The sequence below is a fragment of the Aulonocara stuartgranti genome, assembly GCF_965226115.1.
Source record: "Aulonocara stuartgranti genome assembly, chromosome: 22".
NCBI classification, from domain to species: domain Eukaryota; kingdom Metazoa; phylum Chordata; class Actinopteri; order Cichliformes; family Cichlidae; genus Aulonocara; species Aulonocara stuartgranti.
The window spans coordinates 100,001-118,303 of NC_138957.1; the positions used below are offsets into that span (position 1 = coordinate 100,001).

The window sequence follows — 18,303 nt, forward strand, 5'->3', positions numbered from 1 at the left end:
ACGAGGATTTTGCCAGTGGTGTTCTGCTTTGTTAGTGGGAGGGGGCTTAAGTGTGGGTCCCCGGGGCCTGCTGGAGGTCCAGGTCCATGCTAGATACGTGGTACAGGGTAACTGCAGGAGGGGGGGGGGTAATGTGGGTTCACGGGGCCTGCTGGAGGTCAAGGTCCATGCTGGATATGCGCTGGAGCGTAACTACAAGAAAGGTAAGCTAGTGGGGGACTAGAGCAGGGGAGGATGTGCGTCCCCGGGGCATGCTGGAGGTCAAGGGCCATGCTGGATATGCGGTGGAGGGTAACTGCGGGAGAAGGAAAGCTCATGGGGGATTAGAGCGGAGGAGTATGTGGGTCCTCGGGGCCTGCTGGAGGGCAAGGGCCATGCTGGATTTGTGGTGGAGGGTAACTGCGGGAGAAGGAAAGCTAGTGGGGGAGTAGAGCAGAGGAGTATGTTGGTCCCCGGGGCCTGCTGGAGGTCCAGGTCCATGCCCGATGTGAGTAGCAGCAGGGCCAGCGCGCCCAGGAGCACATCTTTTTCGACCGTAAAGGGAGACAGGAGGCCGACTCACTGCCTCACTGTAGTGAGCCTACACAACAACCTTTTCCTAAACCGGCCTGTTGGTTTGTATTTTTAGCCTTTTGTAGCGTTGAGTCTGTTTTCCCTGCGCATAACTAGTAAAGGTGCGGCTTTCAGCTCCTTCAAGAAGGAGAGGGGGGGTGGGGGATTAGGCCTTTAAAATTTCAAATTCTCCTCCTCCTGTCCTCAGTGAGATTACTTTAAGCATGTTAAAGCAGTAGTCCGTAAAGATCCAAACTATACTCTGATGACCAATAACACCAAAACATCATTGCTTACCTTTATCCATTCCCATTGGGGGCTTCAGCGTCTTTTTCCATACACCAAAAAACTGCACCTTCTGGCAGAAATCTTGCCATCTTCCCTTCAGTTCATTGATGAAGTTGGCATTTTCTTTATCCAAAATGCGATGAAGCTCCTCCATCACCTATAAAATATTCAGCATACCAATACAAACATGTCAATGCATCACTGAGGAGCAAGAAGTTGGTATGATAAACATTGTTTGGCTTGAATCACATGGATTCAACAATGACTTACATGTCCAATGTCCTTGAAGCAAGGATATGCTTCTAGAACCTTTTTGTGTCTGTCCTCCTCGCGAATAGTATTTGAATCAATGAATGCTCTTCTGGCTGAAAATTCCAAATCCAGGAGCTGAGAGACATCCTGCTGGTTTGGGTTTTTTCTTTTAAACAAAGTTTGTAGGGTCTTGTAGTGTTTGGCCAAGGTTGCTGGACAGTGGGTGTCTGGACTGTTGATATCTGCAGGCTTGTTTGCTGCAAGACACAAAATTACATAAACAATGTCTCTCACTTTAAAAAAAAAATCTGTCATTAATTATGTCATTAAAATGACAAGTGTCTATAGACTATACTTTAATGGAGTTAAATCTTAAAAAAAAAAAAATACAGCTCTGAACTTAACTATTAAATACTTATTCATTTTTCAAAATATTTACCATGTAAATGCCAATTTACATATGGTCATGCAATCATATACAATTATATGTAGGCACACAAGTGCACCCCTATAAAGAAGTGCCCACACACACACACACACAGCCATGAGGCAGTTGGATGGACTCACTATTAGGACTTGGCAGGGTAGAGGGTTCTTCTTCAAGTAGGTTTTGTGCTTTCCTTTTTCCTTAAAGACATAGCAAAGAGATATTTTGTGTCAGGGTAATACACTTTAAAAAATAGTTTGGAACCTAAATTAAAAAACAGTTAAAAAGAGAGAAAAAAAAAAGCCTCTAGTGAGGCACATTGTTTTTTAAAAACATTACTTTACATGATATACTGAGTGGTTAGAGACAGTGATGTTGCACAGACTTATACTATAAACACACCACAATACCCAGCTCTTTAAATTTATAATATACTGGCTTTTATTAATACCAATACTTTATTAACATTAATTTCCACAGAAATGTTAACAAACTGATGATAAAACAGGAAAAATGTGATGTAGTTATCATTTTCTGATGCCCATTTTAAAGCCTTTTACTTCTGTCATGTCAGGACTGCCATCTTGACTCAACATGCAGGTATATTTGTTTTATTTTTTTATGATGACCACACAGTTTGTAAATGTAAAGTTGAAACTCACCTTCTAACTCACTTGTTTTACTGGCCGACTCTGGGCTGCTCCTCCCTTCTGTGGACAGATCCAGAATGATTGTTGAGTCACTTGAATCCATTTCTTCTACGTCACTTGGCTGATCAAGACGTCGCCTCTTGGCAGAGCTGCGAAGATTAGTCAGTTAATCAATTAGTTATCAACTATAAACTCAATCAATTCATATCTTTATTGTACAGCCATTTTCAAATATACAAAGTGTAACACAAAGTGCTTCTTCCTTTCATGCTAAAACAGGTGAGGAAACTAAAGGCAGGTCACCAAATACTTGATTAATCACATTGGATCACTTCTTTCTTTCCTTAATAAAATGCCCAAACATGATTTTAGCTTTTTTGTTTGTCCTCTATCGTTGAAATTAAAATTGTCAGGTTGTGGACAAAAGAAGACTTTTGGGGAAAAACTTTCACAACTTTCAAACATCGTACTGACTAAACAACTTATCAATTAATGAGGAAAATGAATAACAGAATTATCATAGTTAAAATTAAAATTAATTAGTTGCAGCCTTACCTCTTTGAATGTCTCCCATCTGGAGTGGCTTTTTGTGGGGATCTCACATTTTGCAGTCTTTTGTTTAGCTGTGTGTACACAGTAACCTGTATAGGACATTTAATACATTTTTCCAACCACTACTAAAATGTCCAACATGAAACACTTTGGTATTGAAGTGGATGCATTTCACTTACCCATGTATTCTTGATGCCTTGGTCCTGTAGCATAGGGTAGTACTGCACTATTCTCTTTGCCATTGCTGTAATTTCTGGTTTTGATGGGTATCTATACGATTCTCCATCCCCTTTTGCCCTCAGGATTGCAATCATACTAGTCATGGTGTTTCGGATGAGCCGAGATCTGAGCTCCTTTGACATTTTGCAGCTGCGCTCTTCACCTTTCTTTGACAACTCAAAGTATTGTTGGCGGACTTGCTCAAGCTCAGTGTCAGTGTGCAATACATATTCTGGATAGAATAACTTCACAACCTTTTCAGGGCTTGTGCATTTTGCAGCAGTTGCATTTACAGTAGTGGATGTCTGTTGCTTGGGTGACTCATTAATGGAGGAGCTGGTTGAAGATTTTGAGTCATCTTGGCCAGATTCCTATAAAATAAATAATAATGAATAAAAGCAAAACGCAATTTTTGTGTGTGTGTGTGTGTGTGTGTGTGTGTGTGGAGAGGGGGGAATAGTGAAGAGCCATTCAACTCTGCCCGCGGTTAAACTAGTTGTAATCGGACAAAAACACGACGATGCCAATTTTAAGCGGTGGTGAGTGACTGAGAAACTGACCTCCAGTACATCCTGACAAGCACGTCAGACAGCTTTTCTCCGTAAAAAGTTCTCTGGGCCTGGGAAAAGATCCTGCAAGTCTTCACGAGACAGGGTGCCCATCATTCCCTCGCTGATGTTTGCAGCTATGAACACATTGGAAGAAAAACATAGCAAGATGAAATTATGCCCTACAAAGGAAACTGCATGAGAGATGAGACTATGAAAGTTGACACTTCATTAAAATTGTGTTGCTATTGCTAACTAGTTTAGTATAGAAATGTGGATACCTCATTGTCTGCTACTGTTTTTTGTATAGAGCTAATGATCAACATGCTAAAAAGACTGTACTTAAGTAAAAGTAGTGTTACTTCAAAATAAAATGAAGTAGAAGAAAAAAGTATTCTCCTCAAAAAAATTACTTAATTAAATTAAAAAAAATATATCTGCTGGGCTAACTGCTGTGGAAAAATTCTGTTTACAGACAAATTGTCACACTACTTTAGTAGCATTGTTGACCTCATTTTTTATATATTGGACACTGAATTTTTATCCAGCTTTAGGTATTAATAAAGGAACTGAGCTTTTTGGAATGTAGTGGAGTACAGTTACTTCTTTACAAATCTACTCAAGTAAAAGTGTAAACTATAGTGCAGTAAAACTACTCTTAAGTACTTTTTTCCCCCAAAAGTTAATCAATTAAATGTAAATTGGTAAATGTTACTGAGAATTATCCACCTCTAAGGATGAATAAATACACTTGCATAAGTAAAACAAATAACTACAAATGTTCCTAAAATGAGGAAATGATCACATGAAATGGAAGGTAAAAAAAATTACTTAAACATCATCAACGACATTATTTATAAAATAATGTAATTTGCACACTTCCGTGTTCATACACCTATGTAAAACATAAGTCCATTTAATCTGTTTAAAAATAAATTTGCATACATTACCCTTTAAAACCGACACTGTGACCTCATCCAGTCCTTCCATGCTGTTTGCCTACTTAGCACACTAGTTAGCTTTTTTGGCGTTAGCTTGCCTCGTCCAGTCACTGTTCGGCTGCAACGTTACACAATATAAACACACCAAAACATTTAGAACTTTCGAAAGGAGTGTAATATGTACAAAAAATGAGCACTGTATAATACATTTTAACTTACTTCCAATGAAACGCGAATGCAAAGAACTCTGGGACAGTAGTGGCAGGCACGTGTCTACATGAACTTAAGATGTCCACCAGATCATTCACGACAGCCAGAAACGAAGTTCGTCTTCAATTTGCCTGACATTTCTTTGGCCCAAAAATCCTAAAAGGATGATTGATTGGTGTGCATTGCAAAATAACGTTAATTATTATAGGTTAATAAAAAATTTTTTTACTTTATCCCCCACATTTACGACAATTTAGCAGGCGCGTTTAACCATGGTAACGAGTTATTTTACGGCACAACTGCAGCCCGCGCTACCGAATGAAACATACTAGCTTCCAACATGACTTGGCGTTGCTTTATATGCTACGTGTTTGTAGCATTGAGTCTGAGACAACTTTTGAGTCACATTAATACCATGCACAGCCGCAGCCCTGACTTTCGCGTGGTGTGTGGAATTGATGGCTGTCCGAGTGAGTACAGAGTATATAACTCTTTCTACTATCACGTAAAGCGGACACACGCGCGTCACCTTCTCGGAGTGGAAGCGGATGAGGAGGATGGATCAACCCGCCACGGTTTACCTGGAGCAGGTGAAAGGACGGCCCCAATCAACCAAACTAACGCCAGTTCTTCAGTAACTGACGAGGGCTCAAGCATCCCCGCACTAACGGTAAGTTATTTTAACAAAAGCCAGAGAAACGAGCTGCAGAAGCTGTAACATAATGTTAGCATTTACTTTGGCTGATCCAAGTACGTCCATTAAATGTGTTGTTTTTGACAGACTCATGTTGTACTTTTATTTTAACAGTGATGAGTGTCGAACTAGTTGTTTCGCTAAATTAAGTAACTCACCTGAAACGTAAATGAGAGCTGTGGCAGAAACGCAAAGCTGCAGTCTTGTCAGACTGTTTTTTTTTTTTCAGTCATCCGTTCGTTCGCTCCAGTGAATGCATCCAAACTTTGCAGAAAGTCCTATTAGTTTAAAAAAAGTTGATATATTGTTGAAATACGTGTTGAAATCAGCTGGTAAAAGCCAGTCAGCTAACTGAATAGGTCGCTATCATGTTTACATATGTGTTCAAGGTCAATTTAAGCCATGTCCACACGTACACGGGTATTTTTGAAAACGGAGATTTTCCGTTTTCGTTTTAAAAAATAATCCCGTCCACACGTAAAGGCAGAAATGAAGGAAAACACTGCTAGGAACATGCCAAAGCAACAGGTGGCGATATATTCCTAACCGTGCAGCAATGTTGGCCAATCAGAAGTCTAGAAGCCTCGGTGGGAAAAAGTAAACAAAGCTGGGGCATAGAAGCAGAAGCAAGTGGTATGTGTGGAGGGACAGTAACTGTGTGTGTATATGTAAGCATTTAAACAGTGCAGAGAGTAGAAGTAACAGTATTGTAGAAATTCATTTCACCGAAATAATAACGTGGCGCACAGTGTGACGTCAAAAAATGAGCACACCTTTGACACTGCGTTTTCTCCATTTTTATGTCCACACGTAAATGCAAAAACAGAGTTTTAGAAAATATCCACCCTGGCCGGAGTTTTTAAAAATCTCCGTTTTCAGTGACCAAAAACGCCGTTTACGTGTGGACGAAAGGTGCAAACGCATAGAAAAATCTGCGTTTTCAAAAATACCCGGGTACGTGTGGACGTAGCCTAAGAGAATGACTATTAGGCAAAGCAAACCAAAATTACATGATTTGTTCAGAGTTACTGTCAAAAAAAAATTTAAACACACAAAAAAATACTCATCTTCACATTAATAAGAGCATTAAAGTCAATATTACTTTTATTGTCAGTATTGGTCATTTTTTTTAAAGGTGAAATTACTAAATATAACAGATTTCAAATTGTCAGTAACTTGTCCAACAGTAAATAACTGACATAACTAATTAATAAAGTACAATAAAGTAAAGTAAAGTAAAGTACTTTCATACAAACCAATCAGTAAGTTATTTTGTATATTTTTTAAATGAGTAATCAGTTATAAATAACTATTTGCATTTCTGAAGTAACAGTAAGACTACTGACAACATTAACTGTTACTTTTTTTTCTAAAACTATCTTTTGTTTTTCTTTTCTTTACCTTTTTTCTTAGTAACTCAGGAGGTTATGTTTTTGGTGGCATTTGTCTGACTGTTAGCAAAATAACTCAAAGTTATGGACAGATTTTAAATTTTCAGGAAATGTCACAAATGGGCCAATAAACAAGTAATTCAATTTTGGGGGTGATCAGGCATGATCAAGGAATTTAAATTATACTGTACTGAACTCTCCATGTGCTTTGCTAGTCTTATTAATCTATTATCAAGTACTGCTTTGTTTGTCATTTTAGTTGTCATTTTAAAAGCTCAAATTAAAGACATCAGTCAGTAAAAATACATCTACCTTGTACCTTATGGGCATGAATCTAGCTAACTAATGAATGCAATATTGTTTGGTGATTGCTACCTATCAATGCAATTATTTATTTCTGTTTTAATAGATATGTTTTTGTTATTCTGTTTCAGAGTGGATTTCAAGAAGATGGAGAGGGTCACCTGAATCTTGACATTTATAAACATGCAACTGCATTTCTTCTTCAAGCCAAGGAAACCCATCGACTGACACAGGTAATTTATGCCATTAATTTTCCATTGAATTGTATTTCATTGTTAGAGAACCTAAAAGCAATATGCTTAACTTATGCTTAACAGTGCTCAAGCTATAACTTGGGCACTGTTCAGACCTGGCATCTTGAATGATCTGATCATAAATGGACAGCTATAGGTATGTGAGTGAAACACCTGACATTCGAATGTGTCTCCATGTAATTCATGGGTGACCACTCAGATCTCACTCCCCCACTATATATGGAAATAGACATGTATGTTGCATCCAAAATCTGCCTATCACTATATTTCCTTAGCATGAGCTAAGAATAGAGACAACATAATACACACAACACAAATTTTCAATTTGCATTTCCACCTATGATCCGATTCCTCAAAATGCATTATAATTAAGTGAAAACAAGGTTTTAACGTTGCATAAGACAATATTATTCTTTACAAAAAAAATTGGGTGGTGGGGGTAACTTATTTTGCTCATTGCATCTCACTAACTTTATGTAACTGAAGGTTTCATTTTTCAAAAATTGTGTCTCTGTGAGTTTGCATGTTGACTGTGTTCTCATATGAATTTTGTAATTAAGGATTTTCCTTTGTTTTTTCCTCTTCCACAGAGAGCTGTTAACCACATCGTGAGTGGAATCCAGCAATATCAGGCCGTATTATTGGAGCACCTAAAACAACAAATGAGTGACATGATTGAGAGACATTCTGGGGACCTGGATCAACTAAAGAGTGATGCAGTGGGGGTATTTGACCAGTTTGTTGACCCTTTCACTCAAATTGCTTCCACCCATTTGCAGGACAAGACCATCAAAGAACTGTTAAAACCAGTTGAACCAGAGATTATTGTCACAAAACAAACAGTCTGTTATTCGAAGCGTGGAGACTCCAGAGTTCTTGCCATTAAAGACCATTGTTTTCATTACATACCGTTGGTGAAAAGTTTGGAGCAGCTGCTATCACATCCAAGAATGCTTGCAATGATTGATGAGAGGCCAAAGCCATGCAAGGATGGCTTTCTTCATGATTTCATTGATGGAGACATTTTTAAGTGGCACCCACTGTTTATTAAAGTCCCTACAGCATTACAGTTGATTTTATATACAGATGAAATTGAACTATGCAATCCTCTTGGATCTCGGGCAAACAAGAACAAGCTGTTATTGATTTATTACACCTTAGGTAACATCAGCCCTAAGTACAGATCAAGACTTCCTGCTATTCGTCTGCTTGCCATGGTAAAATCAAAAGATCTTTCCCGTTGTGGTATAGATGAGATATTTGAGAGGATTAACCGTGACTTAATTGAGCTGTGTGATGGTGTCCAAGTTGTCACTGCAAGTGGTGAGAGGACAATTCATGGGGCACTCATATCTGTGTGTGGAGACACTCTAGCTCAGCATGAAGTGGCTGGATTTAAGGAAGGAGTGGGTTTTGCCTACAGTAAATGCAGGCACTGCGAATGCCACTTTGAAGACATGCAGGAAAAATTTAATGAAGATTTTTTTGTTAAAAGGACCATGGCCAGTCATAACAGGCAATGTAATGACATTGAGAAGGCAAGTACGGACTTTCTGAAAGACAAACTAAAAATAACGTATGGTATAAACAGGAGAAGCAAGTTAACAGAATCTCCTCACGTTGATATAATCAATCAAACCCCACAAGACATCATGCATGTTATTCTTGAAGGCGTTGCCCCATATGAAATCAAATGTGTTTTAAAGAATCTTGTGCTTTCAGGGCAAATGAACTTAGATTCATTCAATAGTGCAATTTTGTGTTTCCCTTATTCTCCTGTTGATGTGAGGGATAAGCCTTGCCCCATATCTGTCAGTACGCTGTCATCAAATGACAATAAATTGAAACAGTCAGCTGGGCAGATGCTGGTTTTGTTGAAGATCCTTCCATTTCTTATGGACAAAATTGGAGAAAATCATTACACACAAATGCTATGTAACATGTTAGAGATCATAAAAATTCTGTTTTCACCTATTATTGCTGTCTCAACTCTCTCCAGATTGAAGCTTTTAATAGAGCAGCATTTAAAACATTTCAAACAACTGTTTCCAGATGAAAATATTATACCTAAACAGCATTATTTACTGCATCTTCCTTCTCAGATTAAGGCTCTTGGTCCTACAGTGAGGCATATGTGTATGCGTTTTGAGTCAAAACATTGTTTCTTCAAGCAGTGGGCTCTGAAAAGTAGTTTTAAGAATATTTGTAAATCTCTTGTGAAGCACAACCAACTTTATGAATGTAGTCAGAACGTGCATGAGAAACATCCCATTTTTTCAAGTGAAGTCGACATGGGTCCAGCCAAAGAGGTGAAAAATGTTCATTATGTAGAAGGCAAGATTAAAGACTTCATTGAGCAAGTTGAACATGTAGTTTCTGTACAGTGGATTATGCTACATGGAAATATACATTCATGTGAAAAATCTTTGGTTATTTCTGATGTCATAAATGATGCTCCAGAGTTTGCACTTGTTAAAAACATCTATATTGTAAATGCATCTGTGTATTGTTTTGAATGCCAGCCTCTCTCTACAGTTGGGTGGAATGATCAATATTTAGCTTATGGGGTAGAAGTTCCCTGTCTAGCTCAGGCAAATATTTTTGTGGATGCTGGAAATCTTGTTGATTATACAGCATACCACTATGTAAACTTTAATAACAGCAAGTACATTCCAGTGAAGTATGATCTAACTGACATCATCAAACATTATTCTTGAGTCTTTTGTGAATATGTGGGCTGAAATAAGGTTTTTAAAGACTGGCAAAAAAATTGTTCTATTTACTTTTTATTTTACTTTTGGCGCAATCTGTTCAGTGAGGGAAACAATTTCAGTGTTTTGCCTCTTTTTCAATGTCACATTGATATGGTTTGACTGGTATGTAAGAAAAATAAATACACTGTGCTTAAGATACTAAGACTCATAATAATGCAATGTTGGGCATGATATTAACCTGCAGTTCTCAATAAAGTAGATTTGATGTCCTGATTCAAGTTAGGTCTATTTCTTGAAACAAGATGATACATCTTTTACAAATAACACAGCAGCTTAAAACGTTTATGAAATGCCAAAAAAGCTTGTTTCGTGTGAGATATGACTCAAAACAATATGTTTTCAAGAGTTTTTCACTTAACAAGATATCCAAGATGCACTGTCTAAAAACAAGTTCCTATATCTCACTGAAATGTTACTCTTTAGCTGATTATGGCTTATTTTAAGTGTGATTAGATATTTTGACTTGAAATAAGACAAATATACTTGGTAAGATTTTGAGTTTTTGCAGTGTGATGTTTGATGTGTGTTGGCGCAGTAATAAATAGCTTGATCACAGCTCTTTCTGTGTTGCAGACTTTATTTTAAAAATTCCGCGACCCCCCCCCACCCTCCCACTGTGAACATGAATTGAATATTCACTGCCAAATACAGGTGACACTTTCGCCTCTGCTGTTACTGCCCTAGAACAATACTTTTCACCCAAAGGTGAATGTTGTTGTGGAAAGACATGCTTTCAGACAGCGAACACAAGCTTCACACAAGACTGTTATCCAGTATGTGGCCAGCTTGTGTGACCTTGCTTCTAAATGTGAGTTTGATGACAGGACAGAAGAAATGATCCGTGATCAGCTAGTGGAACATGTGTCTAGCCCCAGCATAAGAGAAAGACTCTTGCTGGAACCTGATTTGACACTAGATAAAGCTGTTACACTGGCAACGCAAATGGAATCTGCAGTCCAACAAGCTAAATCCATAGCTGCAGACAGCAGTACCCCAGTCCAAGCTGTGCAGTCTCACTCACACTCCATGCAGAGGAAACATAAATACAATGCTCACCCTGCAAAGCCATCTCATGCAACAAAAACATCTAAGAACTGTTTTAGATGTGGTTCAAACAGTCATGAGGAGCTTCTTCCCGCAGGCGATACGGTCTCTCAATCACAAACACACCACCACACAGTACTGACCCACACATATAGTTCTTACACACACACTGGACATTCTGGACATTGTTTTCACTTCATCACTTAAATCACTGCTGCTGTTATTGTGTATATATTTATTTATACTTCTTGTGTATTTTGTTCATACATTCTTATATAGTTCTATATTGTGTATTTTGTTGTACAGTTATTTTATTTTCAATTTAATTTATATATTTTATCTTATTCTTTCCCTGTGTGTTGTACAGTTATTTCATTTTTAACCTTAATTTATATTTTATTCCTTCCTAGTTAAATTTACTCTTTTTAATTTTTCATATTTATTTCCTATCTTATTCATAGCCTTTTCCTTTTTTGTTTTCTTTAGGTCACGAGCAGTTGTCCAAGCATTTCACTACATATCGTACTGTGTATGACTGTGTACGTGACAAATAAAAATTTGAATTTGAATTTGAATTTGAAAAATGATTAATGCAATGCTTGTTATATGATTCTGGTGCAATAATAATGCTGATGCTGAAATAACAGTAAAACACCCCCTTTTTATCCCTTTTACTTCACATATAAACGTATATAAATGTATCTTTTACCAGCCTCTTTTAAAACTTATTTCCCCCCCATTTTTTCCCTCTGTGACCACAGCAGGGGAAACTTAGTTTTGCTTCAGCCATGAGTGCAGCTCACCTGATTCATCACTGAGCGGTGCCACCCCTGGCGTCTGACGGGGTGGCACCGCATGCTTTTCCTTTAATGTAGCTATTTTCAATCTGTTAATTAGAGTGCTTAAACATGAAGTAGACTGCGTCCACAACAAGTCAATACAGCTGTAAATGTGGCTAATTATCAATCTATTACCAATCAATAATGAAAAATAGCTTTTATTTTATGCATGCTTTTAGTCAACCACTCACCCAGAGGATTTCCAATCCCAGAAATTTCCTTCTCCTCATTTAATGAGTCTGTCCTCCTTCCATGCCCTGGTAACTGGTCCATCCAGAGCCATATGATCATGAAATATACATAGAACAAGCCAAACCACACCTTGGTCACACCAACCTTTCTCCGCCCTAAAGATGCTCAACGCCATCTTAGTCTGGACTGTCAAAGGTAACTTTAATGCTCACTGCTCCGACAATCCATTTCATAACATTATCTGGTCAGATTTACCAACATCTGCACCAGGGTTTTAATAGTATTGCAATTTTCATTAGTTTATATTTTTATTTAGCTTCGACTTCAGATGTTCAATGTTATATCCGTTTCTAATTAGTTTTTACCAACTATTTGCTAGTTTAGTTTAGTTTTTATTATTTGATATTTTGAATCACAGCAGAGAGACGAATCTGGCATTGATATTTGACATCACAACAGAGAAGCGAGTCTGGCATTGATATTTGACATCACAACAGAGAGACTGGATGTGATGTCAGAAGGATGACTGTGATGTCAGAACCCTCTAAATGTTGTAATTTACAGATAGTAAATGGCCTGTAAAAAAAGAGGCAAAAATTAGTTCGTTTCTTTATTCAACTTTTGAACAGTGGTGCTAACCCTAAGCCTATGATCATAACTCAAAGACGCAATGATGCAGTCAAATCATTTGGAATTAAATATCTCTGTCAGGGCGCCCCAGGGTGGCTGTGGCTACAATGTAGCTTGCCGTCACCGGTGTGTGAATGGGTGGATGACTGGATGTGTAAGGTGCTTTGGGGTCCTTAGGGACTAGTAAAGCGCTATACAATTTATCATCTGTAAATTACAACATTTAGAGGGTTCTGACATAACAGTCATCTTTCTGACATCACATCCAGTCTCTCTGCTGTGATGTCAAATATCACTGCCAGACTCGCTTCTCTTTTATGATGTCAAATATCACTGCCAGATTCATCTCTGTTGTGATGTCAAATATTAATGCCAGACTCGACCTCTCTGTTGTGATGTCAAATATTAATGCCAGATTCAGGTACTCCACTCCTTCAGACGTACTCAGACTAGAACTTCTGTCCAAGGAGCTTTAGACCTTTATTTTATTGCTGCAGCCACCAGTGTCGTCCAGTTGGGTGGTCCTTTGCTCTTCTTTCTTCAACCTCAGGGGTTAGACAACCCTTCAGTCGTTGCACAGATCAGGGGATTATTCTGCCCCGATTTCAAACAACAATCTGTGTATCCTCCGGTCCGGTGTATCCTCCAGAAAAAGGAACAGGAACGTGTCCCCCTTTTGCCCAAGAGCCTCTCGAACCTATATTTATCCAAACAGATGGGACCAATAATGCTTCACTGAGTCAGAGACTTTAATGTCTCTTCTATGTAAGAATGTCTCGTGCTGATATACCTGCAAACTTGACAACAAAGGTTTTTCAGACTACATGTAGCTGTCCTCTATGTCAGCTAACACATTTACATTTATGTCACACTTATTTCTGCTTTCCCATTTTATAATTATTACTTACATTTTGATTAGATACCTTGAGTTTGTAAATGATCAGATTACATAATTGGAATACAATGTATCCAATTCAGGGTTGCGGGTGGATGAAGCCTATCCCAGCTGATACAGGACAAAGACAGGCTGCCAGTTTATCGCAGGGCTAACACAACATGTGTAACAGAAAATCCACTTAAATGTTTGATATTTCTTATAATAATCATAATTATGACTATTATTTAAAGGTTTCTTTATAAATACATTTTGATTTTTTTATAACCTCTAAAATATAAACCTGAGCTGTTTCAGATTCTGACCTCTGACCTCACTGCAGCTCCCTCTTGGAAGTATGTCTGCTTCTTGTCCCCAGTGTTGACCGCCTGCCCTTGATATCACGTACTGTACCTGAGGAACAAAAAAGGACAAACACTTGCCTTCATTTAAGAAGTACATTCATACAGAGGTAATCTATGGAAACACACTAGTTCAACCTTTGGGAGAAATCAGTTCCTGTGAAACATTTCTGTAAATGAACATCATGTGGAGAATGAATGAAATGAGTTCTTCAGGTGACTCAGCAGTCCTACACTGACAAATGAAATCTAGTTAAACTATTAAGCATATTTGCTCTTCTGAAATCCGTGTTAAACAACAACAAACATAAATTAGTAACAAAAATACAGCTGAGTAGAGGCTTTACAAACCAGTAGCAGCCATAATGCTAAATTTTAATCTTCAAATGTTTCTGAGCCGTCTTCAACCTGCTTTTAACACATTAAAGTCCCACAGTCAATGCAGCCTGACTCAATCCTAGATGTTCAGCACACAGAGGTGCTGTTTAAAGTTTAGTGATAACCTGAGTCACTGATCATTTGCAGTATTACAGAGTCTGGCAGTCTTTGCATGATTTCCACGTCACTGTAAGTTTCTAGCTGACTCTCAGGTGTGACAGGTGTGCCAGCAGGAAAGAGTAATAATAACCAGCATCCTGAGGTTTGTCATACAGGATTAAATTTACAGTGGCTTTGTTCACACAGCTGGGATTGTATTTTACACTGACCCTGGGTCAGTATAAGTATCATACAGTTTAAACGAAGCAGTGAAACTTGCACATATTTATTACAGATGCACTGAAGCTAATCGAGATATTTGCTGTCAACCTCTTTTTTTATTAAAACCACCTTATAGAACATCACATCAGTTACAATGTAGAATCAATGTCATTTATAGTTTACAAATGACAAAATGTTTACACAAAATCATGACAGTGTTTACATGATATCACCCACTACTAACATTACTTTATTTACTGTATCTTTTGAAAAAATACAGCAATTTTAACAACACAAGACTTAAGAATATTTAACAGGAGCAGGTTTCATTTTTCCCTGGTTTTATTATCACACTGTTCACCAAACGCAGCAAACCTTCACCATCTTATCCAAAGCTACTTGTAAACTGTGTCATAAAATTGGACATTTTGCTTGTGTCTGCTGCTCATCCAAGACAAGAGATGTACGGGAAGTCCATTTGCCAAAACTCACAGTCCTTTACTTAACAGATCCTTCTCATGCATCAAAAGGATTGCAATGCAGCATAAATGTGAGCACACCTACGTCATCAGCTAAGGACATTGAACTGATTGTGGACACAGGTTCTGCAGTTTCTATCCTGCCTAACCACATCTACGAAGAGCACTTCAGTGGTACGCCACTAAAACCACCTGACCTTCAACTAGCTACTGACTGAGTACCACTGTTCAAAAGTTGAATAAAGAAACAAACTAATTTTTGCCTCTTTTTTTATTAAAACCACCTTATAGAACATCACATCAGTTTTATTATCACACTGTTCACCAAAACGCAGCAAACCTTCACCATCTTATCCAGGAGGGTCACCTCTTCACCCTCACATGGAAGAAGTAATCTGATTGGCATGGTGGTATGTTTGAAGCAGGTCCCTTGTGTAGCGCTGGAACCCAGTCATGATGTGTTTCACCCATTTCATAGGCTGGTTTACTACAATAATGCCAAATAATTAGCAACTCTATAAATAGAAGGTAGTTCTGCAAAATCACTCAGTAGGATGTTTGTTCTAATTTGCTATGAGCTCAGAGCGCATAGAAAATAAAACTAATAGGCTATAAAGAGTGATATGAACATATTTAGAACTTACCGGAATGAAAATGTCAGGAGCATCAACAGATATTTGGAGATGGAAGAGAACTGGATATCAGCTCGTCTCACAGCTGCTATCCAGGCTAGACACCTTCGTTTGGTAACATCAATACACGAGCTGCCTCATGTTGTGCCTCGTGCGATCGAACATTGCAGACGACCACACAGCAAGAACGAACCATGGCTGTTGGTGTGTGCCTGTTGGTGTGTGCCTTCGCTCCCTCTTCACTTGTGCTAGACCCCCAAAATGGCGGATCGGGCCAAAATCCTTTCCAAGCCCACCCCCGTGACATCACGCTCCAAAGCCCTATAACTGTGTCCAGGTGTTAAATTCATCCATGTGATTCAGCAACACTGTAAAATAATATTCATTTCTTCGGTAAGAAGTGTGTGTTTCTAAAAAAAGCTAAACAATTCTCAGTTATCGACTGGGAATGAAGAGATTATAAATATATTCGAGAATGCATATAGAGATGGACCCTATCAAAAAATCATTTACAAATTATATTGTTCACTGATCAATCTACGGGGTCATGATACAAGATATGTTAAAGGAAGATGGGAAACAGAGAGCAATCTATTCTTAACAGGAGAGGAATGGGATGGGATTTGTAGGCAGCAGTGGTCAGTAACAAGCTCCCCCTCGTGGAGGGAATTCAGCTGGAAGAATGTATTTCGTTATTTTATTACCCCAGCCCAAAAATCCAATTATTCTCAGAACACAACATGCTGGAGGCATTGTGGACATGCAACAGCAAATCATTTTCACATTTTTTGGGAAGGTCCCCGTGTGGTTCCATTTTGGAAGGAAATACATAAGGTCATGGAAACAATCTTCCAAAAGAAAATACAATTTCATTTTGCATTATTGTACCTAGGCAACCTAGAGAGTCTTAATCTATGCAAACCGGATAAGTATTTGTTCAGTGTGCTGTCGGTAGCTTGCAAAAAGGCCATAACTCGCCTTTGGATTAAAGAGGATATTCCTACCATAGATGAATGGATTGATGTGATATATAATATTTTTGTTATGGAAAGAATAACTTTTAGGCTAAAGTGCCAGGCGGACTCTTTTGAAGAATATTGGTTGAAATGGTTGAAATATGTACAAAATGGGAGGCCCGATTTTGTATAATGTCATTGTATTTCTTGGTTTGTTTATTCTTGTGTTTTGTTTGGTCTTGTTTTGGTCCGTTTGTCTCTTCTGTTGTTGTTCGGTTTGGTTTTGCTTTCCCCCTCACGGTGATTAAATTGAATTTGTTGTATATGTTGTATAAATAAGAAAACTAATAAAACATAAATAAAATAAAAAAAAGTGTGTGTTTCTGTCGTCATTATTTTACGCGTCGGGAGTGAGAACGGGTTGATTTCACTCACATGTGCTGTACCAGTGTACCTGCACATGTGATGTGACAATAAGTGATTTGATTTGAGAGTTCAAACTCACTGCTGTAATAACTTATAATGATTAATATAATAACTAGAATATTGGCCACATATATTTACACTGACTTTAGTCTCATGAACAACATTAGCTAATTGTTCAGGGCCCTAGAGTGCGACCAATATGGTCTTGTGATAATAACAGAAACAGATGCATCTATGTCATTATCTTTGAGCTTTTAAACTTAGCATAATTATAAAAACATGAGTATAAAAGGTGTTAAAACTCTGATGCCATCTTGGAATACTGCACTTTGTTCATGTCATTACTCATTACAACATTTCTCTCTTTCTAATCATACATCTAGATGTTATGTCAACACACATTTAATCTACATTATAAGAGTGCCTTTGTGATAAATGTGTCTTTCATTCTTGAATTAACTGGTTAAATATTTAATCTAACTAAACCATAAAGATGGAGTCAGAAGACAACAGTCACCTGAAGGGGCTGAAAATTGTAAAGACCCTACAGAACAATCAGTAAATGTGAGTAAATCTGTGATTCTGCCAGTAACACACTGGGTTCAGTTTGGAGGTTGAACTCTCACTCACCAGGATTGACAGCTGTCTGTGCCACAGTTAAACTCATGCAGTGCTAATTTAAAAACTCTCAAATGTTTTGGACAATTTATATTTTTCTATCACAAAAAATACACGTCTTCATTGAAATAAACACACAGAGCAATTAATATATATTTTTAAATATAATTTTTCTTTATTTTAATTAGCAAGTGAGGGCAAAATAAAACTTAACATAAATGAGAGCAGAGTATAGTTATTATGTTATAAGCAGCCAATCAAGGTGGACAGGTAAGCTGCACCGAAGATGGGGCCCATTATGGCAAGACCTAGACCTAGACCTAGACCTAGACCTAGACCTAGGTTGCCAAGGGCACTCTGTGGTGCTTTCTCACGCCTCCTTTCCTTTCTGAACTCCCATTCAAGGTTGTCCATCCTAGCACTAATCGTTCTATTTTCCTCTATGAGGAACTCTAAACGCTGAGCTATTCTCTCCATTGGCTCACTTTGGAGCTGCT

General features: G+C 38.0%; 1 protein-coding gene and 2 long non-coding RNA genes across 6 annotated transcripts; 1 reads left to right on the forward strand and 2 right to left on the reverse strand.

Annotated features, from left to right (window-relative positions):
- Nucleotides 1-296: 296 nt before the first annotated feature.
- LOC309699421 (uncharacterized protein) lies at nucleotides 297-2,960 on the reverse strand. Of its 4 annotated transcripts, none has more exons than XM_082522438.1 (7): nucleotides 2,901-2,960; nucleotides 2,725-2,810; nucleotides 2,194-2,318; nucleotides 1,660-1,719; nucleotides 1,111-1,304; nucleotides 850-997; nucleotides 297-690 (listed from the first exon to the last, which is right to left on the reverse strand). In XM_082522438.1, exons 1-7 carry the CDS (start codon nucleotides 2,931-2,933, stop codon nucleotides 599-601), a joined length of 738 nt encoding a protein of 245 aa, XP_082378564.1. In that variant the 5' UTR covers nucleotides 2,934-2,960; the 3' UTR covers nucleotides 297-598. The 4 variants fall into 4 exon arrangements, with proteins under 4 accessions (XP_082378564.1, XP_082378562.1, XP_082378563.1 ...); XM_082522436.1 differs by having other exon boundaries at nucleotides 1,111-1,349; XM_082522437.1 differs by having other exon boundaries at nucleotides 2,182-2,318.
- A 97-nt stretch (nucleotides 2,961-3,057) lies between these two features.
- On the reverse strand, nucleotides 3,058-5,554 carry LOC309698531. The gene is made up of 5 exons (XR_014274121.1): nucleotides 5,492-5,554; nucleotides 4,649-4,795; nucleotides 4,439-4,547; nucleotides 3,501-3,625; nucleotides 3,058-3,311 (listed from the first exon to the last, which is right to left on the reverse strand). It is a non-coding gene; the product is annotated as an uncharacterized lncRNA (long non-coding RNA).
- LOC309698530 lies at nucleotides 4,851-10,459 on the forward strand. Its single transcript, XR_014274120.1, has 3 exons — nucleotides 4,851-5,309; nucleotides 7,159-7,260; nucleotides 7,872-10,459. It is a non-coding gene; the product is annotated as an uncharacterized lncRNA (long non-coding RNA).
- The last annotated feature ends 7,844 nt before the right edge of the window (nucleotides 10,460-18,303 follow it).